Here is a 25,212-nt window from a genome sequence, read left to right as displayed (position 1 = left end):
AAGAGTGGCCTCCACTGACTCCTGGCGAAGCTTCACTAATATCCTCTGCACCAGAGGGAATGGGGGAAACAAATGCAGAAGGCCTGCAGTCCAACGTATCATGAAAGCATCCCCCACAGAGTCCTTGCCTCGTCCTGCCCTGGAGGCGTACAGAGAGCATTTTTTGTTGTGCTGAGTGGCAAACACATCCATGACCGGGGTGCCCACCAATGACAAAGGTCCTTGAATATGCTGTTGTTCAGCTCCCATTCGTGTGTTTGCCTTGTGAGACGACTCAGCTCGTCTGCAAGTTCGTTGTCCTCCGTAGCCACATGTATCGCCACCGGAAAGACATGGTGTCAACAGCACCACTCCCATTCTTTTCTAGTAAGGCTGGAATCTCTTCTTCTAGAGCAGGATCGAATGATGTATAATTTACCTGCCCTAGAGGAGGATATTCTATAAACTCCAGAAGAGAGCTGAACTGAATGATGTGTAAAACCCAGGAATCTTTTGTAATGGTGGACCAGTTTTGCAGAAAGGGCTGTAGTCTTGTTGTGGGATTTGGTATGTCCAGAATCGCGAAGTCAAAGATATTGTTTGGCTTTCTTGGCAGGTGGCTTATAGGATTGCCGTCTCTGGGCATGGTGAGGACGGTAAGTAGCAGTAGAAGAAGCAGCCTGAGAAGATCTAGACTGCGGCTGAGATTTGAATTGCTTGTATTGTTGTGATGGTTAGTAATATGGAGTATAAGGCTTTTTCCATTGATATCTATTAAACTTGGATTGCAACTGAATATAATAAGATTTGGCCGTCTTTTTAGCCTTATGTAGTTCTTCAAGGTGACCATCAGTCTTTTCATTAAAAAGGTCGGATGCATCGAATGTTAAGTTCTCAACTTTAGATTTCACATCATCAAGGATATTAGCAGCTCTAAGCCACATAAGTCTTTGAAGAGTAACAGCAGACATCAGCACTCTTGCGGCAGCTTCAACAGAATATCTAGTAGAAATTCTTTGGTGTTTGGAAACAGTCCGCCTCCTCATAAGTATTCAAAAATCCCTGCTTGTAATCATCTTGCAGCATCTTCAGACCAGGGAGTATTCGAAGCCAGAGCTGTTTTTGATAAGCACCTAAAGCGGTCTGATAATTAGCTACTCTTAGCATAAAGGCGATAAGAGAATAGATTTTCCTGCCAAGCATTTCCAGCTTCTTTCCCTCTTTATTCGTTAGAGTAACATGAGACTTCCCTGTAGGTCTCGTGCAGCTAGTCTCCGCTATAAGCGAATTAGGAGTTGGATGCTTCAGTAGAAACTTAAGTTTCACCGCCATTCACACGATAAAAATTCTCAGTACGCCTTGACAATGAAGGTGTAGTGGATGGTTGGCCCCAGAACTCCTTAATAATTTCAAGAAGGACAGAGTAGGAGGAGGTGATCGTTCACTGTTAATGTCCCCAAAAATAAGGTCTTCCTCAGGAGGAGTAGGCTCATCAACACGAAGCTTAAGAGTCTTTGCCAACCTGGACAACATCTGGGAATAGGACGAAAAATCTGCTGAAGGCGAAGAAGCATGGGTATCAGCAGTGTCAGATCCTACCACTTCACCCTCAGGCAATTCCTCTCTGGAAGGCTGTTGTGGTGATTCATCATTGGACATGGACACTTGAGAAGAAAAGGGGGCCTCATCGTCTGATGAAAACGTATGGTGCCTCTTACGACGTCGAGGCCCTAGGATTTTGGTTGCTATGATGACAAAGTTGTCGATGCCGAAGCAGCGGGAGCTGAAGCTCCTGCAGGCTGCTCTGTATGATGTACAGGCTTCATAGGCTTCTCAACATCAAGACGCTTTCAGCGGCGATGCTTCTTAGGAGGGGTCGATAATGAAGATGACGAGGTATAAACATATTCTACCCTCCTTCGGCTTTGATGCCGATCCGACGATGTCGAAGAAGAACCAGAAGAGTATCTTCTTCGGTGTCGACGTCGATACTTTTTACACCTATAGTCGGAGTCATCAGAGTCCTCCGAGTGTGATCTTTGTCGATGTCGAGAATGTCAATGAACCAGCACCACCTCCTTCCTTGGTGATCGACGTCGGTCTGGAGAAATATGCTTGCGCTTATGGGTTCGTTTTCGCTGAGGCGAACTCAGGCTCAAAGCCACAGAAGAAACGGAATGAGCCAGAGATGCCCACCAAGTAGATACGGGGCGGGGCTGTGAGGGGCAGATACCAAGCTTGCAGTGACATTGGCAAGCTGGCTTGGTGTAGGAGACGAAATACCCAAACTTGGGACTGGCTCAACCTGCCAAGGAGGAAGCAAAGCGGCCACCTCCGACAGAGACTCTCTGTCCCTCAACGAATCTTCCAAGAGCGGGGAAGGGAGGGAAGCAGAGACAGGCGGCAGATTCTTAAGCGTCTCTTTGCTCTTTACAAACTCCTTCTCCTTCGCTTGCTTTGTAGACTTAGTGGCTGCCCCTTTCGAAGATTTTTTAGCAGCAGCGGTCTTCTTAGGGGGTTTCTCCACAGGCTTTCCTGAAGCCTTGACAACAGGTAGCTGAGGGGAGCTACATTCTGCAAAGGAGGTAGAGACAGTAGAAGGAAGCTCCACTGATGACAGTCTAGAGGAATATAGGGTAGAGTCCCAAAGATGGTACCTTAGTCTCTGTTGTCTAGCCTTTAGCGCAGCCTTGGTGAAAGCTTTACAGTGTTTACAGTTCTGAGTCAAATGAGACTCCCCAAGGCAAAAAAGACAGCGATTGTGCCTGCCGTGAAAAGGTAGTTTTCTATCACAGACGACGCACCGGCTAAAAGGTCCAGAGGGGGACATAAGGCAAAAAGGAGAAAATTTGACAACGAAGTCGAGCCAGTAAAAATGGCGGGAAAAATCTGAGGCAACCAAATTGAAGGGAGAATCCGAGCGAAAGTCCAAAATACCGAAACCCGAGTCAGGATTGGAGATAGGACGAATAGTCAGGAACGTGCACGAGTCAAAAAACCCATAAAAATCGAATAAGAATAGTGATATAGAAAGAGCTCAAACCAAGAGGTTCCAACTCGCACAGTGGAGAAATGGAACTGAGGCTAGGGTGGGCGGAGAATGTGCAGTGCAGGCAACCTTAAACTTTGTTTCTTTTTCTATTAAAGCTCTAGAATATTCCGAGAGGACCATCGCTGGCACTGGATTAACCCCTTTTTGTGTGGATTCACAGAGACCACGCTGAAGAAGCCATTGAATGACCCTGAGAACTTCTACTCGCAAAGCCTGTATTCTACCTTACGAAGCTTGTGTACAACTACTAAAGCATGTGAACAACAGTCTGTCCACTATACTCTTATCGTTGCCCTCACAGTGCCTAAATCTGATTACAGTACTGCCATTCAATAGACCACAGGCTCAATATCTCATATGAAACAGTAACTCATCTTGAACTCATGTTCATTTCCAACAGGTGCCCCAACCACAGTGATACTTGCATAGTTTTTCTTGTTACAAAAGTGAGGTCGCACTGAGTTTCACAATCAGATTGTCCCATCCTAAGATCTATGATCTTAGACAGGCAGTTCATTCCTGAGATAATTTTTCCAGGATTCACAAGTGTTCCTAGTCTGCACATAGGAAAGTCTGGTAATAAACAATCTATAGTTGTGAGTATGTTGTATACTAACTAACAGTACCAGAGAACCTCAGAATGAGGATGAAGGTTGAATTCCTTATCCATAGCCAGAATTCTGCAGGGCTGCTGCTGCTGCTATTTCAGCGTTGGCAATCCTTCTACTGTTCACTGTGCTAGCTCACATCCTTAACAAATCAAGACAAGCTGATTATAGAAGGTGTTGCTTAGTTATTATATAAACTTAACAAACTCATCCAATAAATGCAGGTCTAAGTCAGCATCCAGCAATACATACTAAGGAGGCTTGCAGTATGGTCTGATCACCTGAGCTGGGAAGCTGCTACTGTAGCTATGGGCTTCCTGCAGCTAAGCTGCTGATAACATGGCACAGTAGAAGACTGCAAAAAGCAGGCGACTAAGAGCTACACTGGGGCATGTTTTCTGATCAGACAATGGGTTTGCATACTGTTCACAAGGAAAGTAAGTGTTTACAGGGGGAATTCCTGTAAGCCATGGATGCCTGCTTCACCACACATAGTTTTGCAAATCCACAATTAAGCAGAACTTCCCAGTCCTTGCATATAGTGATTCTGATAGCTACACAAGATGATCTAAAACTTATGTTTTTGCCCTATTCAGAAGAATTTACTTTATAAGAGTTTAGTCATTTTTCAAGCAGTCCTAAGCCACTGGGTTGGGCAACAACCAAGTCTTCAACACAGTACAGTGGGCCCTCGACTTACGAACGGTTCTAGTTGTGAACATTTCAGGTTCCGAACTTGCGAATGTGGATCGGGTTACGAACCCAAAAGGCAGGGAGAAAGGGTGGGAAATTCGAATTTCCTGCCCTTCCTCCCTGCCTTTAGAGCTTTCAAAGGGCTTCCTCCGACATCACAGGAAGCCCTTTGAAACCTCCGAAGCCAAAAAGGCAGGGGGAAAGGGTGGGAACTTCGAATTTCTCCCTGCCTTTTTGGCTCTGGAGGTTTTAAACGGCTTCCTCCGATGTTGGGGGAAAGCCCTTTGAAACCTCCAAAGCTGCCGATTGCGGCGGGGACCCCCAGGGAGGTCTCCCAGGGCTTGCACGCCACCATGGGAGACCTTTGAAAGCTCCAAAGGCGGGGAGGAAGGGCAGGAAATTTGAATTTCCCGCCCTTTCTCCCTGCCTTTTGGCTTAGGAGCCACCAAAGGTCACCCAGCGCCGGGAGGCTAGAGCTGGCCAGGCGCTTGGCCGCTTGCCCCCGGCCGCACGGAGGTAGTGGAGTACCGTCAGGCTTCGGACTGGTAAGTCCTTTTTAAAAAAAAAATTCTGTGTGGGTTTTGGAGAGTGGGTTTGGACTGGGGGTTATGTTTCTGTGGGGGGTTTGTGTGTGTGTGTGTGTGTGTGTGTATTTTTTGCAGCCCCAACGTGGGACTTGCTCTTTTTATTTTTATTTTGGTATTTTTTTGAAATGCTGGAACGGATTAATTCCGTTCCCATACATTTCAATGGGAAACGGTACTTCGACTTATGAACTTCTTGAGGTACAAACATCCTTCCAGAACGGATTAAGTTCGTAAGTCGAGGGCCCACTGTACCAGACTTTCCAAATCACACAGATCTGAAGCCACGTACTTGGGGACACCTAGTATGCCAGTATTCCAGAAATGATCTAAATATCCTGGATAAAGTTCACATCATAGATGCACATTCATTCAACATCCTGTTAAAGTCCTCTTACTGATCTTTATGAAACAGAATAGAAAAGTACAGATATAGAGATCATACTCAAGCACATGAAATGTGATGCTAAATAGTTGGAAGACAAAGCAAAGGCTGCCTTGGAAAGAGCTGAATCATCTTTCCTAATGATATCAGTCAAAATATTTTGGCAACTTAACACTGGGACAGTCACTGACTGAATTCAAGTCAACACAAGGAAGATGGCTAGAAAAGGGGCATCACTAAGCTACCATAAGGGGTCCTTCATAAAAGCTATCATTCATTCAGCTTAGTGCATGGACAGGTCATAAATGTCAGTCAATGACTATTCTGTCACCAAGGCCAACACCAAGAAGACTGCTGAAATTTATTAGGATTAGCATGCAACCAGGGCAGGGACCTTCTGTGAGGCACCTAGGCCATTTCTGTAATGGGAAAAGGCTTTTGGGAAACCACTGCTACCAGGATGTCTCCTAGTACCACCTCCAGAGCTTCACTGCAAGTATATTTCCCACCTTAGGCAAAATGTACTACAACCCTCAGTGAGTTATATTATCCACATCACAGGCAACGTCTAGTTTCCTCTTCCACAGGTTTGCTTCCTTACAGAGTGCTAATTTGCCCAAGCACTGAAAGATATGGGTTTCAGCCCATGTGGCAACTCTTCACCGGCATTGAAGAATGCAAAACCCATGGCTTAGTTGGAATAAGACTTGTTGTAATCCTGATCTGTCCCCGCCCCACCCAGGCTTACCACTGCTCTCAGAAGGCCTTCTCCTTTTGCTTAAAGGAGGGCAATGAAGCGGGAACTGATACCTGGCCTGACAGTTCGTCCAGCGCTGCTCCCTTTGCCAATGCCACCAATGCTGTCTCCTCGTGTCAAAATAGAAATGCCACTGAAGCTGCTGGCTTTAGTGACAGGAGGCCTCAGATTGCGAGTCGAGCCATCCGAGTCTGTGCTACTCCATGGCCGAGGTTCCAGTGACTTGAGATCGCTCTCTGTGCTGCTCTGGCGGCTACCCGAAGCCCGGCTGAGCCCGTCACGATTACCCCTGCATCAGAGATAACAGTGGTTAGGAGGAGGCTCATGCCTATACATTCAAGGAATCAGATGTATTCTTTGGCACTGGAAGAACGGACAGATGAGCACAGGTCGCTACACTTAGAAGAGCCAGCGTAGGGGAACAAGTGAGGCTGCTGGTCTTCAAATAGGGTAGCATGGAAACAGATGAATCATCTGCACACGCATGGCAAAATGGACCACCTTACATAGACAATGGCCTCCATGACAGTAGCTCAAGTGCTACTCAGGAACAGAGATGTAAAAGTAAACTGGCCTGCCAAGATAAGAGTATATGGGCAGGAAAAAAAAACACATTTTGGTGTCCATGTCTCATTGCCCCTTTGTAATATGGCAGCAGATGAGCTATCTTTCTTTAAATGGATAACATCTCCATTAAAATCTCAAAACCTCCAGAAGGTGAGAAAGCTCAGGTTTTGTAGATTTTAGTGGTCTCTGTATATCTGTATATTACCCACTCTTGCATTATAGAGAGATAGCTAAGCAGCCATCAGATTAGAAAGGAATACCAAGACATGGGTATCAAAATATCTTCTTGTTTAAGAACCACAGGGCTTTTGTTTTCTTTTTTGCCCCCTCAAATGCAGATGTGAGACACACAGATCACTGAAAAATCAAGTTAGTTAAACCACAGGACTCCAAATATCTTTCCTTTCTAGGGTATATAATAATTTGGAAGTTTATCCAAAGTGATGTGCTTATCCTGCTCCTTGCATGCATCACCTCAAAAATATAGCTCAAAACATCACAACTTTCCCCCCAGCAAAGTAGGGAGTACAACATTGCAAGTGTGGAAAAATAAAATAAACTTCTGTTAGCCCAACTGGTATGAGAAGGGGGCAAAAAAAGAAAAGGTTATTTCTGAATTTTAAAAGTCCAGAAACGACAGATGAAAGAGTGTGTAGCTGTAAAAAATACAGGAGTACAAAAGGCTGTTTATAACTAGTGATGTCCAAGCCTCCAAAAATATATTTAACAAAAGACCCTAATGGAAAGTATTTCAAAAGTTAGTTAGTCAGAGGGGCTGAAAGGCCATTGTGATCTACCATATGTTGTCTAGACACTTAACTTGATTTCAACAATGCATGTATAATGAATCTCAAGGCATGTATGCTAAATCATTTTCTGAATATTCCAGTAGAGCTCAGAAGTAACTAATTAGAAAACAGAAATTAATTTTCTTTTTTAAAATATCTAAGATCTATTAAAGTTATATTATGACTATATTTTGATGAAATATCTCATTCTTTTTGTAATGCAACTGTGGGTGCTTTCGTTATTTTTATAGGTGTAAGGTATATATAGTCTCATTGCTTAGATGTATGCTGTATGATAGGCCAATAGACTATAATACAGTAATGTACTTTTTTAAAATTTAATGAAAACCAACTGATTAGTTATTTTTGAATAATGAGAAATAAACAATAGCTTTTTAAAAATTTATATAACTGCAAATAACTACCTTTTAGAGATCTTGGCATTGTAACTATTTGGAATTCATTTTTATACAGTGGGGTCTTGACTTAAGAACGGCTTGAGTTAAGAACATTTTGACTTAAGAACCGCTCTCATAGGAAAATATTGACTTGACTTAAGTACTTAGATTTGAGTTAAGAACTGAAAAAAACCCACGTGGGAGGCAGGGAAAGTGCAAAATTTGAACTTTCAGTTAACTATTGGCCAGTGAAAAGGGTGCCTGTCTGCTTCCTCTCTCCTCCCAGCGTTTAGAGAGTGGATTGGGAGACAGTCTTCAGACTGCCTGGTACTGTACTGCCTGGACTGTATTTTCCCTGCCTTCCCTGAAGCTTTCTTGACCTAAGAAAAAAAGAAATAAAATATCCCCCTCTAGTGGCCGAAGGCGGAATAGCAGCTTCCCATTAGTTTCTATGGACGGAAAAGAGCAGATACGGATCAAATGGTTTTCAATGCATTCCTATGGGAAATGCAGATTTGACTTGAGAACTTTTTGACTTGAGAATCGCCTTCCAATATGGATTAAGTTCTCAAGTCAAGACCCCACTGTAATGACTTTATAGCTCCTGGTTCAGGCAGTTAGTGCTGCCATGAACTCTGAAACTGTTCACTCCTATCCTGAGATTATGCAAGTCACTCCATATTTCAACTCCACATATCTGATAAGAATGATTTCACTGTCAGTGACAGATTGCCACAGACTGAAAAATTCTTTTTTCAACTTCAAAGTACTCACGACTCATGCATAATGAGACATGGTTGTGCACACCCAAGTATTCAAAAAAAAAGGAATTCTTTAATCTGCAGCAATCTACCACTGATGATGATGCCTTTCCTATTGCACAGAAAGAGCTATGCAACAGGATTCTGGCTTTCACAACACAACTCATATGAGGAACATTGCTTACATCACAAGGCCTTTGAGACTCATACTTGCATAGTTTCAACCTTATCAACACAATCAAAGGGACAAAAATGTTAGTGTTCCCAAAAATCAAATCCTGAGATATACTAACAGAATTCCATTAGCTTCACAGTACTGCCTCAGGCACTCAGCATAATCAAGGGGACTATGCTGAGACTTAGAGAAAAAATGTGAGAGAAGCAAATGTAAGAAAAGAAGGGAGGAAATCTATGTATGCTACATATGGATGTTTACAAGCCTCTACATTTCAAACATAAACCATTCTTCACTTCTTAGTGAAACCAACATAGGCCTATAGCTTTCAACACTGTGGGCAAACAAAGTACTTTTCCCAACAGCAACTGAGACAAAAGAGTTTTGTACCGAATAATGGCCTGAAGGAGGATTTGTGTTTGAAGCACCCTGCGGTCAATAAAAATATTGTTGTACACTGAGAAGCTTCCTCTTTCCTTTTCATAAGTGAATACCTTGCCATCTTAGGTGATAAATCAGCATAACAGATTCCTTTAGCTAATTCCTGATCTGGCTTCTTTTTCTTATCAGAGCTCCAACAAACTCTTCAAGATCAACATGACTTTACATCACGGTGACAAACTAGTTTAAATATGAGCTTCAGTGAATGAGACCGAATGCCCTAAATGCACTCTCAGCTAGTGCCAGAGGGCTCAGTTAAAAAAAAATAGACAAGGGACTTCAGCCAAAACAAGGGGCAAAAACAAGAGTTCAGTTTTCAAAGAAATCTTAACAAGCCATGCCTTGCCTCCCAAGCAGGAAAAAAGTTGGTGGCTTTCTTTCAATTCTTGATGGAGAGACAGAAACATGAGGAACATTCATTTCTTTGACATAAAAAGGGGACGGCTGGCATTCAGATGCAGTGCCATCTCCTGAAAACATAGAGGGCTGGTGGTGGTGCCTAACTCAACAATGGCAAATTGAAGAGGCACCATGCTATCCCAGGGTACTAAAACCAGTCTGATGGGTCTTTGGAGAATGAGAGGATCTGCAGATAACGACATCATCAGGTCAGCACACTAGATATTGCAGGACCTGAAATTTTATCAGCAATGGGGAGAAAATTCTCAGGTAGTTCCCACCCCCATGCCATCTACTGCCAATTATATACTGTACCTTAAAAAGAGAGAGAAAATATTACAATTGGCTAATAAGTATTTTAGTTGCTCCTAAACTACAGCTAAATAACATTCTGAAAAAAGTTATGGCCATTTTCAGACCACTATCTTTTCTGTATCTTCTTTTTTATGGAGGAGGCTGAATTTACAGCCAACTCAACCAAGAGCTGTACAAACTTCCAACATACCCTTGACAAAATGTACAAGATATTTTTTAAATTGGCTAGCAGTGGTCTTATCAAAGGTTGGTCTTGTCAAGGAAGCTTGTCCAAGATAAATTCTATGTAGACTGCGCCCTCTCTGGCTGTATCAATAAGCCTCAGCCTGAGCAGTGAGACGGATTGCCTTGCACTTTAAATCTTGGCTTTCTGGACAATCTCCAAGTCCTATATGGGAACACATGTGAGACTGGAAATGCAGGAGCGGGAAAGCTCCAACATTCTTTGTTCTCAAGCTGAGCATTGAGCAATGCCCCCACCCCCGCCGGTGTATAAGTCCTTAGTTATATTTGGTCACTTGAAGATGAGCCACTATGTCTGCAGCTGAGTTCCTCATCTGTGCTCGCCTCTTACTTTTGTTAGATTCCCATAAGAACTAATTAAATACAGAACTTCAGGTTACTAGGAATGTCCTGAAAACACCAGAGGCGCCTTTCATGTGAGAGCAAGGGGAGAAAGCTGCACCAGGAGACAGATTGTGGAGTTGCCATTAAGGAAGGACAGCAGAATGGGAGACAGCTACAACTCACAGGACACAGTCCTCTACGATATTCCCTGCAAGTCCTATTAAAAGGAACAGGAGGCTTCCCATGTACACAGGAGTGCTGGCTTGATCCTTACATTAATCTGGTTTGCAACAGGCCAAGTGTGCTACTCAAGCCTTGCACAAATGCCATTTGACTGAAATACCCCTCTTGAGGAACAAGCACAATGCAATTGCAAAGTTCTTTCATTGATCTAATTCTGCATGAGCTTGATTTTTAAGGAAATTAGTGAAATAGTAAAGTTAAATATAGGGCCAAGCCTAGAACAGCACTTTTATCAATATTTGATAGAGAACAATGGTATTGGACTGTAAAAGAATTAATAACAAACTTACCAAAAGCTGCAAGATAAATGATAGTGAAGAACTGGAAAGTGCATTCATACTTTACTTTCCAATTCTTGCCTACCATTAATTTTGCAGATGTTAGTTTGTGACTGGTATAAAATTGGTATAAAATCAACTGGTATAAAGATATTTGGAATATAGCTATTAATAATATGTTACCTTGCGATATTAAGGCTTAAAAGCAGTTGGTTAGTAAGAATGTTTTAGTGATATTTGGAGAGTTTATATTGAGTACATATTAATAAAAGAGAAGGCTTGTGCACCATTGCAAGACTCAATGCAGTATTTTATCAATATCTGATAGAGAACAGAGTGTTTGCCCTTAGATACGATTTTGAGGGAAAAGCTATTCTGAAATAGTCCTGTGGATTTATTAAACAGGACTGTGTTATTTGACTATGTGTGTCTGTGTTCTGGCGGCTCCACTAGCTCCCAGCCCATTTTTCATCTCAATTCAAACTGTGGAGTTTAATCTTGCAAAAGCCTAAATGACTTGTGACTGAGTTACTTTCTTCCTTTAGCCCTTGAAACACATAACATACTAACACCTTCAATCCAGGCTGCCAAGAAAACAGTGTTTTCAAAGTGGCACCCCTCTCATGGAATCGCCTTCTTGGAGAAGTTCAGCTGCTGCCATCCTTGTGGCCTTTCCAGTGGCACATGAAGATCTTTCTGTTCACAAAAGACTTTTAAATAATTCAAACAAACCAGGCCACTCAAGTTCTGAAATCTGCATTTCAACTTTGCAGTTGTTTACAGCCTTGTTCTTTCCTCTTATATTTATGCCACTTTTTAATTTATGGTTTGATGGTCAAAATTCACTCAGCTGTGACGGAGTAGCACAACAGCTTAACTTTGGGAGGTGAACTGATAACGTCCAGGGGGTTTCTTAGCTACAGGCAGTTGGTTTCCAAAAGTTATGCCACCTGTGTAGCTACACAAAAGGATTTTGGCTGACAACTTATTTTCTGTTTCAACTACAAGCTTCCCAGATAAATTTATGATTTTGGATTTTTTTAAAAAAACAAACAAAAAAACTGAATTAAGTCAAGCAACCAATAGCCCTGAAGTTCCACCGTTTCCAAGTGCTAGTCACATTTGGCCTGGGGAACATGTAAATGGGTTTTATTCCCTATGGAGCAACCATATCCGAATGATCTTGTGCCCAGTTCAAAAGAAAACATTTCCTCTGAAATAGTGGAAATGTCATGTGTCATCAGAGAAGACTGAGCAATGTTCATCTCCTTTAGAAATCTACCCCATTGATAAGACATCATAAAAGGTTATACCTGCAGCGTTAGCTGTGGGGACAAGAATTAGATCTTCAGCTCCTTTCTATCTAGCCAATGTTTCTGGAGATGTTTCCGGTGTTTTAAGATGGCTACTGCAGGAGGACCCCTTATATACAATAGCTTGTTGTTTCCCTTTACCTGTGTAAAATTTATTTTTAAATTTTGTGTTTGAGCAGTTTTGCTATGTCGAATTTTACCAATATCCATCTGATTTCAAGGGATTTCGGATATCTACTTGTATCATGAGGCATAGGCCTATATTTTCCTGAAGTTTCAACACACGGCAGAGGCATATCAGCCAAAGATCAGGCATCCTTGGTTCTTGCATCTCATGCCTACTAACTCAGCCTACACAAGCCTGCAATCTCAAGCACATTTCACTGGGCATAAGCAGCACCAAATCAACAGACTTTGTTTTCTAAGTAAATATATTTTGACACCAACAATGAAAAATGTAAGCCCATGAATGAGCAGAAGTTTTAGTTTTCATCTTATTGTAGGGGAGAAAATAAACACTAAGGAATGCTGCAAAAGATGATAACTCGAAGGACTCCACAAGTAGCCATGCATGGGCGAACTCGCTCTGCAAGACAAACGTATGCAAGAAATCACACAGAGGTACCTAAAGATCTGTCGCCTTTTGTGAGAGCTAGAAGAAAAGCCTTCTTTGGAGAGTCTGTTGGTTAACATCAAAGAAAAGTATTGTTACGGAGTTACGGAATCTTCTCTCCTTACAAAAGACTGAAGAATGGAAGAAAGCATGGATGAAGTGTACTCACCTGCTGTCATTCAGGAATCCATTCTGGCCCGACTACCAGCAGGCAAAGCCACAAGATTGGAAATAGAAAGAAAAAAAAGAAAAAAATCTCATATGACAACGATGATGGCTAATCAAAATCACAAACATGTGATCACTCTAAATATAGGGATTGTAGGCGCCCGTACTAAAATATTCCTGTAACTACTACTCCAGATCTTAACCCTCCACCTAAAACAAAGTATGTTTGTTAGACTTCCTGTGAACCAGTGACTGCAGATATCCAGACAAACCAAGATACTGATTTCTTGAAAAGAAAAAAAATCTAAACAAACTTATGGCATTTTTACACATCAGCTGAAACAAGGCATAAAGTGTTTCTCAAAAAATTTTAAGATCTACATACAGTACACAAGCGAAAGAAGTAATCTGGCACATAATACAGCTCAAAATACCCTGACTACCAGAAAAAAAGGGAGGCATTTGACTCTTTCTAGAAACGGAGAATGAGTTTTTAACATCTGAAATGCATAGCTGTGGCCTCTCTCTCTCTCTCCCACACACACACACACACACACACACACAAAAACACACACACTTGCTCTTCTACTGACCTTCTACAGTAGATGCCTTTAGCTCTAGTATCACAGTTTGCCAATTTTGGTAGATGACTGGTAGACTCCCTGGTTGCCACTGGCTTACTTACTGTGGCAGCCCAATGGGGTCAGCCTGCTTGGGCTGAGGAGGCTAACTAGTATGGAGATCTTTGCTACAAGAGCGCCACCAGGTGTTATGCAAAAGTGGACAAAAATGGCTGGATTTTAAAAAGAAATTGTCAGCTACAGTAGGACCCCTGTATCTGTGGATCAAATTGGTATATATAGCATGATAAAAGGAAAACAACAAAATTCACATGAATCATCAGAACTGAAACATGGACCCTGGCACCGACAAGAGGGTGCCTTGGATCACGCTATATATTCTTCACTAACAAGTATTCATAGTGTGGTCTCTGGCTCCATCTGGTGGCCTGTTATGGTGACACATGTGAAAAATAGTGTTTTTTAAAAATCTTCTTTGACTATTTTTAATATATGAAAACTGTGGATAAGTGAAATCATGGTTCGCTATTATTCACACTTTTCAATATCCGTGGGGTGGTGGTGGCAGTGAACCAATGCCCAACATATACAGGGGTCCTACTGTACTTTAACAAGCTCTGTATTTCGAAGGCCTAAAATCTTTCTTAGCCCAGTGTTTGTCATCCATCAGAAAATACCTCCAAATCTTTTCCACACTCTCTAGTATCCTGACAACTAAGTTACATTACAGCTGAAAGCAGTACATTATCCATATGTTCGCATTCAATGAAATGGTTTGGGAATACGTGGAAACTGCAATAGAATCACAGAATAATGGAGTTGAAAGCCATGAGTCCAACTCCCTGCTCAGTACAAAAATCCAAATAAAAGAATATTTGAGAGATGGTTATCTAATTTTCTATTGAACGCCTCCAGCATTAGGTGCTCCCCACTTCCCAAGGTAACTGGTTCCACTGTCATACTACTTTAACATTTAGGACATTTTTTTACTGATATTCATCTATGTCCTGGACTCTGAGATGATTGAGAACACATCCTGCTCCACCTCTGTAGGACAATCTTTCAAGTATTTGAATACTTGTGCTGTCACATCTCCTCACATTCTTCTTTTTTCAAGGCTAAACATGCCCAGTTATTTCAGTCTTTCCTCACAGAGTTTGGTTGCCAGTTCCCTGATCATCATTTGTTGCCTTCCTCTGAATTTGTTCTATTTTGTTTGCGTCCTTCTTAAAGTGTGGTGTCCAGAACTGGAAATATTACCTAAGATGATGTATAACCAGTGCTGAACAGAGGGGAACTATCACTTCATGGAATTTGGAGACTATACTTCTGTTAATGCAGCCTAAAATTGCATTTGCCTTTTTTGCAGCCTTATCACACTGTTGGCTCATATTCAGCTTGTGACCCACAAAAATTCCAAATCCTTCTTGCCTGCAGTATCACTAAGGCAAGTGCACCCCATCTTTTAACTGTACACTTGGTTTCTTTTTCCTAGGTGTAGAACTTTGCATTCATCCCTGTTAAATTCCATTCTTTTGTTTTCAAACCAATGCTTGAGCCTATCACTGAAGAAGCCATAGAATCTAGCCAGCTAGATGGATGAGACATCATAGGGAGCCTCATTTAAGAACAAGATTTTACTCTTAAGTAACAAAGCTCACCTCCCGTGCAAATATGCGTTCTCTAACCCTCTGATATTCTTCTTCCCGCTCTTCTATGGATTTGCTCCTCCGTCCATCCTGCAGTGGGATTCTGATCTAGGTTGAGAGACAGAATCTAGTTTAGTTAAAACTATGCCATGCACTGAGCAGAGCAACTAGGCAAAAACACCCAGTTAACACTGAGAGCATCACATTGGTACAACATGGTATAGAGGTGTACCACAAAAAACAGGACAGTAAAAGAATATCACACATGGGAAACTCAGTTTGGCACAATTGCTCTTGGCTTAAAATCTCACTTCTTCAGCATTTGGTGAGATTATTTAGGAAATGCCGTATGCTGTGCCGCTACTGATGGAAAACATCAACAAGAAATTATTTTGCTTTCAAGCACTGCAGGTAGCTGGTATCAATCAATTCCCACTGTTCTGAAACACACAACCTACACAGCAGGTTGCTACATGGTAGCAAAATCTGCTAATGCCATTATTATTAGCATTAAGAAGAAAACAGGTTGGAAATCCTATGTGTTTCCATCACAATGTACAGTGGTGCCTCACTTAGCGATGTTAATCCGTTCCAGAAAAAACATCGCTAAGTGATTTAATCGCTAAGCTATTTTTAAAAGCCCATAGGAATGTATTAAAACGCGTTTAATACGTTCCTATGGGCTTAGAAAGTAACCTTAAGCGAAATTCCTCCATAGCGGCCGCCATTTTGGGTGCCTCTAAAGCGAGGCAAAACAGCGGGTGGCCATTTTGGAACCGCCGATCAGGTGTGCGAAAACGGGGGCTTTGCAACGATCGCAGGGGAGCGATCATCGCAAAGCCCCCATTTTCGGCCAGCTGACTGGAGGGCTTTGCGATGATCGCTTCCCCGCGATCATCACAACCCCCCGCCGATCAGCTGTGCTTCGTCTCTCTCTTTCTCTCCACCCCTTGCAGCTCCAGCCGCGGCAGGGAGACTGAGGCGCCGCCACCGCCACCCTGGCCGAGAAAGACCCTCTGCACCTGCAGCAACCTTCAGCCCGGGAGGCCTCAAGGAGGTCCCCCGCCGATAGTGCCCCATTTCGTCTCACCTGATTATCATCTCGATCAATGCTGGTGTCATCTCGCTTGAGAATAAACCTCTGTGGAAATTCAGAGTTCTTCTCATCTTTGATGTGCTCAGAGAATCTCTGCTCAGGGCTGTGGAGAAGATGCAAACCCAACATTCATCAGGTGGGGTGGTGAAAAACCTAAGGAAACTGAGCAGTCACTCTGAATACAACATCAGAGGAATAATTAGGCAGGAAACGATAAAAAGGTAGAGTCACCCACAAACTGTATCCTGACATGCGAGAACCTGCTCTGGAGGAGACACTAAAGCTACAACAAGCAACTTCTGGATTTGTCCTGTACAACCCTTTGGGTTCCAAAAATAACTTCATCTACTCAGGTCACTTTTAATTATCGATGACAGATAGAATAATAAAAGCTGACCAGTTGGTTTTCCCTCATAAGTGACAACATCAAGCATAAATTAGTTAGTTTGTCACATTTCCTTCCTTAAAGGAAGTTAGAATGGGAAGGCTCTGAGTTCTTCTCTGGCTTGAATTAAAACTACTCCTAGCATCCAGAGAAGACTTTTCAAGTGAAGATCTGCTCACAATAAAATTGCTGCCAGATAGTGAAAGGCTTTTCCTCTTTATGGCCACGGATGGGGGTGGGAAGGAACCTCTTGCCCAGGATTTGCCCATGGAGGATTGAATTGTGACTTCTTTTCACAGTTTTCTTGTGGTGGTAGCAGTGAGGAGGCTCTTCAGATCAGACCACTTTAGAAAGCATCAAAGAAACCAAAGGCAGATCAACACACATCTAACCAATAGTACTCTGGAAATCCACGGCATATACTAGAAGCCGAGGAAAAAGAGCAGGAGGAAAGATAAAACTTCCCCTTTCTCACTGAAGGGAAGCAAAACCAATGGGGAAGAAGCCCAAAATGAATGGAGAGGGACTCAATAGCCAGACATAAGCTGCATCCAGCAGGTAATAATATTACTGATTCCCTTCACTACCGCTCCCTCCCCCTAGAATTCTCTGATCACAGGGGAAAGGTCTAGGGATCAGCAGATAATACGTGTGAGGAGTAATATCCATGAACGTTGCTGTTTGGGGGACAAAGAACTTCCCTGTCTAAAAGTCAAAAAGGAGAGGACATGAAGGATATGAAAGAAAACACCACAACATGAAAGGACCATGAGTGCCTTTTTGAAAAAGGAAATGTAGCAGGCAAGAGAAGACACTCTAAATGCGGGCGTTCTTCATTCATCTCTCACATTAACTTACTAAGCAGGCTTGGGGCATGCCACCTTCTCTCAAGTTTAACACAGCAGATGAAAGACTTGCCGTTGAAGAAAATCAAAATGCACCATGGGGCACTTGGCTAAGGTTCATGTCTCCACCTGGCTCTAGCACCACAGAGAGGTGAGAACTTCAACTACATTTCTCATAGTGCATTTCCGTTTTTGTCAATTGTAAGTTGAGAAGCAAAAGTTGTCAAGCTTCCAGTGGCTCTCTTTTCTTTCTCATTTTCTGCCACACTCACACCCCGGCCCATGTCCATAAGGATAGAGAAAAGATGGCAAGGTGCTCCTCGTGCTTGGTAAGAAGAAGCAGGAGGAGGGCAAGTGTTTGTTCTGCTGTGTAAAGAGGTAGAAATTTGTGGTTTTGAACTTTCAAAAAGAAAGCCACCAGAATTCTCTTGTAGAATTCTCAAGAGAATTTGGGGAATTGTAATCCAATTCTGGTAGTGGGGAGTGGAGATGGAATTGCAGTCCAAGAACATGAAATAATATTCCTATTGAAGATCTCTGGATATCCTAGAGAACTATATAAATTATAAAGTACAGTATTCATTTACAATTATTTCCCCCCTCCCCCAATCCCAAACAGACTGAAACAATTTCTTGCCTTACATTCTTGTGTTACTGGTTTTGTTGATAATGACGGCCTTCCCAGTTTGGTCTACGTTGTGGTCCATGCCAAAATAGGCAGCAACCCGGTGTAAAAGCATTCTGTGATATGAGGTCATTTGGGGAAACTTCTTGAATTGATTACTGATAGCAGCAAAGATCAGGAGATGAAAAGGAAGAGAAAGGAGAAAATTAAACAAACAAATGAAAACAAAGTTATGATCATCAGAGTTTCAATCAAAAAGAAACTTTAATTCATTGCTGAAAGGAGGCACAGGGGGGTGAAACTGCCTTGGGTTTAAATAAGCCATTTCTTGCAAATGGCAAAAGTTAAAGAAAAATACATAACATTATTTGTACCACAGTGACATTAAATTTAAGCAAGCCTAAGACAAGAAACCTACCAAAATGAAATCAAGTCTTATCCGAACAGGACATTTGAAAGATGAGGATCTATCAGCAAACTATAACAGAACCAGCTGTTTGCTTGTAGAATCAAGCATATAGATCTGCATTGTTTTTAAAGTATAATATTGTTGTTTCCTACACTACTACATGGAATACACAAAACATATCCCCTAAAACCATGCATCCCAATATCTCTATGGAGAATCTATCTTTAGCGTTTCTGAAACTCTACAGCCGGAAGTAGACATTTTGGCTAACATACACTGCTTCAATGGAAAAAAAATTATTACCATAGTTTAGAACTCAAGGCACACCTACCAGGAAAACCCAGTATTGCACATGTCCAGCAGGTTTAGATTAAATGAACCCTTTACTACTCTTATATTACTAGCATTAGGCACATGCTACCTGATAGTCTTAAAATATTTTAAAATAATATTTTAAAAACCAGTAAAATTTCAAATTAGAATTAATATTCATGTTACCAGTTAGTTCACCTTGTCTGATTCTAGCTGGCACTCTCAATACTTTTTATGGACAATCTCAAAATTCTACAGCATGAAGATTTAAGCCCTATGGGTTCATTTAGTCATCTGCTATCTGGGTAGGCCAAACTTATGAAGAGGGACAGCCAGCTAGCCTCACCCTCTCCATTATCATCACTTTGGTTCTGGTAAGCAGCAGGTTTGAAATCAGCTGGTGCAAAACTCTGCAGCCAGACTAGTGACTGGGGCCAGCGACAGGGAGCCTATAATGCACCTGTTACAAGAAGTGCACTGGCTACCAGTCCATTTCTGGGCCCAATTCAAAGTGCTGGTCATTACCTATAAAGCCCTATACAGCTTGGGCCCAGGCTACTGAAGGACTGTATCTCCCTATATGTGACTTCTCGACGATTAAGATCAGCAGAGGAGGCCCTCCTCTCGGTCCCATTGTCAGCGCAAGCACAGCTGATGGGGACACGGGAGAGGGCCTTCTCTGTGGCAACTCCCAGGCTATGGAACCCTCGGGAGATTAAGGTTGGCCCCTTCCCTGTTATCCCTTGGTGAAGTCAGAGCCCCTTGAATTGTCACCAAAAAACCCAGAAAGGTTTATAATGATGCAGGATAAATTATATAGGGAAACCCTGAAACAACTCCATAATGGAAAAGGGGGAAGACATTAACAGTTGCCCCTAATAAATATAAAGGAAGAATACTGGAAATGGTTTATAACACTGCATTTGAGGAACACCTGAGAATCTCCAGAACTACCCAGAGAATGATCCAAAAAAGTCTTCTGGATGAAAGTGGGGCAGCAAATTAAACAGTATTTAAAATCCTGTGATACCTGCCAGGAAATAGGCAATAAAAAGGACAAGACAAAAGCCAAATTATGTCTTGTGTTAGTTATTAATGAGGTTTTTAAGAGAACTCGCATAGACACAGTTGGTCCCTTACCAGCTACACGAAACAGAAATGAATGCCTCCTCACGGTGGTAGATCATGCTACCACAGAAGCTGTTCCCTTGAACAATATAGAAGCCAGCACTGTAGCTAATGTCCAAGTGAACGTATTTTGCAGATTGGGATTTCCAAGTGAGATAGTTTCAGATTTGGGTATGAAGTTTACTTCAAGATTAAAGCAAAAATTGGGCAAGGCTTGTGGCACCAAATATCTGACTTCTACTCTATATCATACGGAAATTAATGGACTTGTGGAAAGATTTAATGGGACCCTGGGTTGGATGATTAAAACGTATGTGGTTGAAAATCTGAATGTCTGGGATGTAAAGCCACAACCTCTATTATATGCTTATTGGGATGTACCCCAGGAGAGTTTAGGATTCAGCCCCTTTGAGTTGTACAGAAGGAGGGTACAAGGATGTCTCGACCTTTTGAGACAGAACTGGGAGCAAGAATCCAGAAAAGATCTTGAAGCTGTCATCACATGGACAATCTTTTGAACACTTTGAGAACTGCTTGAAAGGCTGCTGGAAAGAATCTACAGAAAGTGGAGCAAAAGCAAAAAGAACTGGTATGGTCAGAAAGCCAAAGAGAGACTATATGTACCTAGATACAAGATGCTGATGTTTTGATTGGTGAAAGGGAATAAACTGCAGTTGGCATGGACTAGAGCAGTTATAATAATATAAAAAATGAATGATATAAATTATATTGTAATAAAAATAAATATTTTTCATTTTTCAACCACGAGGCCTGGTGTGGTTAATGGTTGGTGTCAAACAAAAAGCCACCTTGCTGTTTACTTTTGCACTTTAAATTCTTTACACTGGCACTATCCTGATGAAGAGGTGTTTAATCCACGAAAGCTGAGTTTATTGCATGATGATTTTTAAGTGGTCTATAAAGATATTGCCTACTTTTGCATTTGGATTTAATTTTGTTTGGACCACATGGCTGCCCTTTACTTCAATGTTACTGGAAAGTTATTTTAAAAAGTGACAAGCCTGGGTTGGGGCTGAACAAAAATTAAATTAAAGAAATAATATTTAATTTTGAGAAGTTGTTATGTTTATCTAATGTTTGTTCCTTTCATTGTGAACTGCCCAGAGTGGCCCAGGTAGCTAGATGGGTGGTATATAAACTGAATTAGATAGATAGATAGATAGATAGATAGATAGATAGATAGATAGATAGATAGATAGATAGATAGATAGATAGATAGATAGATAGATAGATAGATAGACAGACAGACAGACAGACAGACAGACAGACAGACAGACAGACAGACAGACAGATAGATAGACAGATAGACAGATAGATAGATAGATAGATAGATAGATAGATAGAGAGAGAGAGAGAGAGAGAGAGAGAGAGAGAGAGAGAGAGAGACTGCAGAAATTATTACTCAACAAGTACTCAGTGACATCATTATTCCAAAAATATATTCATTTAGGTATTTAAAATATTTGTATGCTGCCTTTCTCCTAAGGATCCAAGGCAGCTTACAGTATTAAAACAAACAAAGTTAAAAGCTAAATAATAAATTATGACAGCAACATTAAAAATACAAGTAAAACAACAGAGTAAAACAATCCCTTTTTAAAATCCCCCTGGTCAACCGGTCAAGAATGGGTTTTTTTCTCAAGCCTTCTTCCATACATATCATCAAGAATAAGTCAACATACAATTTTTCACAGGCTTCTTGAGCATACATTAGCTGAAATCCAGTACAGTGGTGCCTCGCTTAACGATTGCTTCGTATAACGAAAAATTCGCTTAACGTTTTTTTCGGAGCGACCTTGTGCTTCGTTTAACGATTTTCCTTATGGGCGATTTTCACTTAACGATTTCAGGACCATGCTTCGCTTAATGTTTTTGGTTTTAGGTCCCCTTGTTTCGCTTAACTTTTTTTGATAGCCCCGTTTTCGCTATTTTTAAAATATTCAAAAATGTTTAAAAATGTTTAAAATCCTTGGAATCATTAGTGCACCTAATAAAACCTTTGTTAACTTAATTTGGCTTTGTTCTGAGTCATTTTGAAATTTTTGTGAATTTTCCCCCCCACTGAAATAGGCTTCAATGCATTTCAATGGAGGAACCGCGTTTCGCTTAACGCTTTTTCCTATGGCGATTTTCGCTTAAGGACGGTAATCCATTCCAATTGGAACGGATTATCCGGTTTTCACTGCATCTCTATGGGAAATGGTGTTTCGCTTAATGATGTTTTCACATAGCGATTTTTTTTTTGAACCAATTAAAATCATTAAGCGAGGCACCACTGTAGTTACTTGCAACTAGAGTAGGCTCATTGAATCAGTGGTGATTTTGTGAGAACTCTTCCATAAGTTCCACTACCTTAGTTGCCATTCACTAAGGATTTCAGCCATTAAGTACTACTGAGAGTAGTACAGACCAACACAAAATGGACATCTGGAATAACCACTGAGAAGGCAGTAATGCCAACACAGTCAGATTTGTGCTCAGCTGCAACCACTCTCTGTACCTCATAGATGTTCCTTCAGGAGGTATTCTGTCTGGCCTTCTCACTGGCTTAACAGCTGCAACTAGAATTCCCTGGATCAGGTCAGTACCTCAATCTAGGGCATCCTGGCTGCTTTGAATTCCCCTGACACGGATTTCAAATGCCAAACTACGGTATACCTGCCTTCTGTTATTGTAGCATACAACTCCTCAGGCACCAAGCAGCCAGCTTCATAATGATACACCCCTGCCCCGTGACTAAAGGGGGGAGGGGGAGGGGGAGAGACAGACCTTCCGAAGCACAATCAATTTCCTAGCTTTTAATTGGACCCTGATGTATTCCACCTAACTGGGCTTGAAACAAGTATTTAACAGAATGCACTTTTATTGAAAAACCTCTAGTACTGAGCAGTTCTTTCTTTAAGGATTCTTCCAATATTCATAATATCAGTTACAGTACTGTGGTAGTCAAAGCTGTGGGGGCATTTAGATCCTCAAAATGTGACGCGCTATCAAATTGTTCATGTCATGGAAGAAAGAGACCCTACGACACCTTTCTGATATTGGGTCAGCTACACCAGAATTTATCCACACAAACAGTGCTTTTACAAGATTTTTGGCTGACAGAACCCTATGCTACTACCCAAGGTCATATCTGATGGAGGCATTACAGACCGAAGCTGGGATCTTCTACAACTCACTCAACTCTAGATCTCCGGAAGTTATGGTAACTGGACTTCTTCCTTATTAAGCTGAAATGTTTCACTAATCATCCAAGTAGCTTTTTGGAGATAAGGGAGAGACTCGGACACCAAAACACAACAGGAGCAATATAGCATATGCAGTCCAATGCAAAGAGGAGTGTTCGGAGTGCTACACTGGAGAAGCCAAACAGCCACTAAACAGGAGAACGGCCCAAGACAGAAGGGGCGATGGCTCAGGACCACAATCAGCAGTGCTCCTTCATTTGAAGGACAAAGGACCCTCATTTGATGACCAAGATGTACAGTGGTGCCTCGCATAGCGAGGTTAATCCGTTCCAGATTAACCCTTGCTATGTGAAAACATCGCTAAACGGAACATAAAAACCCATTGGGCCTTAAACTTACTGTTCAGCGAAGTTTCCTCCATAGCGGCAACCATTTTCACGGCCTCGGTAAGCGAGGGGAGGGCGCGAAAATGCTGCGCGTGGCCATTTTGGGCATCCGGCGGCCATTTTAGAACCGCCGAACAGCTGATGCGCGGGCATCGCAAAGCGAAGATCAGTAAGCGAAGCGCTTACCGATCGTCGCTATGTGAGTTTTGCCCATTGGAACGATCGGTATGCCTCCGCATTAGCAATCCCGAAAAGGGGGTCGCTATGCGGATTCGTCGTTGTACGGTGCGCTCGTTAAGCGAGGCATCACTGTACTCTTTTTGGACCAAGAAGAAAAGTGGGTTGAGAAAGGGGTCAGAGAGTCCATACATGTGCATATAGAAAATCCCTAGCTCAACAGGGTTGAGGCTTTAGACACAATCTGTCTCCTATTTATCATGCTACCCTTTCCTCCAGCCACTGAATGATCATGACCACACCCACCAGAAAGATCACTGTTAACGAGTGTTAATGACCGATGACAATGGGTGGAGAAGGACTGCAGAGGTGGCATTTTCATTCACACATCCCCATCCAATGTCCATCTAATGAGCCTAATCAGACCAGAGGGAAGTGAAACCAACAGGGAGGATATATCAGGAGTCTCCTACCAACTCTCCTCAGACTGAATGAGCAGCGAAACATTTCAACTTAATAAGGAAGACGTCCAGTTGCCATGACTCAACTTCCAGATAACTTCACCCGGATTACTGAGAATCTTCACAGATATAGCTCTAGATCTCAATCCCACTTTTCACCTGATATTCATGCAGTAGTCTTTTTTAAAAATCATACTTTATATAATCAGCACAGATATCCTCTAAACTAGGGGTCCAGAAAATCCAGGCCAGGGACCAGTACCAGTCCATGGCCTTGGAAGGACCAGGGCCACTGGGACACGTGAGCAGCAAGCAGATAGTGAGTGGCGAGTGAAGCTCCACCTCCTGTCAGCATGCTCCTATTAGGTTCTAATGCTGCTGATGATGTGAGAGGAGGCGGAGCTTCTCTCCCTGCTGCCCTCCTGATGCTGCTAGATCAGCTGTGCCTGTGGCATTTGAATCTAATAGGAGCTTGCGCTCTTATTAGGTTCTAAGCCGCTGCTGATCTAACAGGAAGCACAGTTTCAATTGCAGCTCACCTCCTGCTCCTGCTCGCTGCACATCTGTCCCAGAACAATACATGTAATGAGCTCAATTCAAAGCTATCCTCCAACAACTTACTGCATAACAAGTACCCCCCCCCCCCGTCCTTTGCAGAATGGTCTTCAACTTAAACCAGTCCCTGGTGTCAAAAAGGTTGGGGACTACTGCTCTAAACGACTGAATTAAAACAGGCTTCCTCACATGTTGCTCTTTTAGACTACATCCCCTTCATTAGCCCTGTCCACCTGCCACACTGACGAGGGCCAATGGGAGTTGTATTCCAAACATTGGGAGACTGTTAGTTGGAAAAGGCCAGGCTAAA

The 25,212-nt window shown here is 42.1% G+C and overlaps 1 protein-coding gene across 10 annotated transcripts in view; it reads right to left on the bottom strand.

Annotated features, from left to right (window-relative positions):
- The window catches only part of R3HDM2 (R3H domain containing 2), a 79,977-nt gene that overhangs the window by 39,878 nt on the left and 14,887 nt on the right, over window positions 1–25,212 (bottom strand). For 6 of the 10 annotated variants that reach the window (XM_078384699.1, XM_078384700.1, XM_078384702.1 and 3 more), the window contains exons 7-12: window positions 18,283–18,423; window positions 16,405–16,513; window positions 15,327–15,422; window positions 13,086–13,117; window positions 12,929–12,982; window positions 6,112–6,347 (exon numbers count right to left, since the gene is read on the bottom strand). In XM_078384699.1, coding sequence (XP_078240825.1) covers window positions 6,112–6,347; window positions 12,929–12,982; window positions 13,086–13,117; window positions 15,327–15,422; window positions 16,405–16,513; window positions 18,283–18,423 — 668 coding nt within the window. The remainder of the gene's footprint in view (window positions 1–6,111; window positions 6,348–12,928; window positions 12,983–13,085; window positions 13,118–15,326; window positions 15,423–16,404; window positions 16,514–18,282; window positions 18,424–25,212) is intronic. The other 4 variants (XM_078384701.1, XM_078384707.1, XM_078384704.1 and 1 more) reach the window with 1 other exon arrangement.

This window comes from Pogona vitticeps, chromosome 2 (assembly GCF_051106095.1).
Source record: "Pogona vitticeps strain Pit_001003342236 chromosome 2, PviZW2.1, whole genome shotgun sequence".
Classification (NCBI taxonomy): Eukaryota; Metazoa; Chordata; class Lepidosauria; order Squamata; family Agamidae; genus Pogona; species Pogona vitticeps.
Note: the sequence above shows the minus strand (reverse complement) of the source record. Positions and strands in the feature narration are given on the sequence as shown.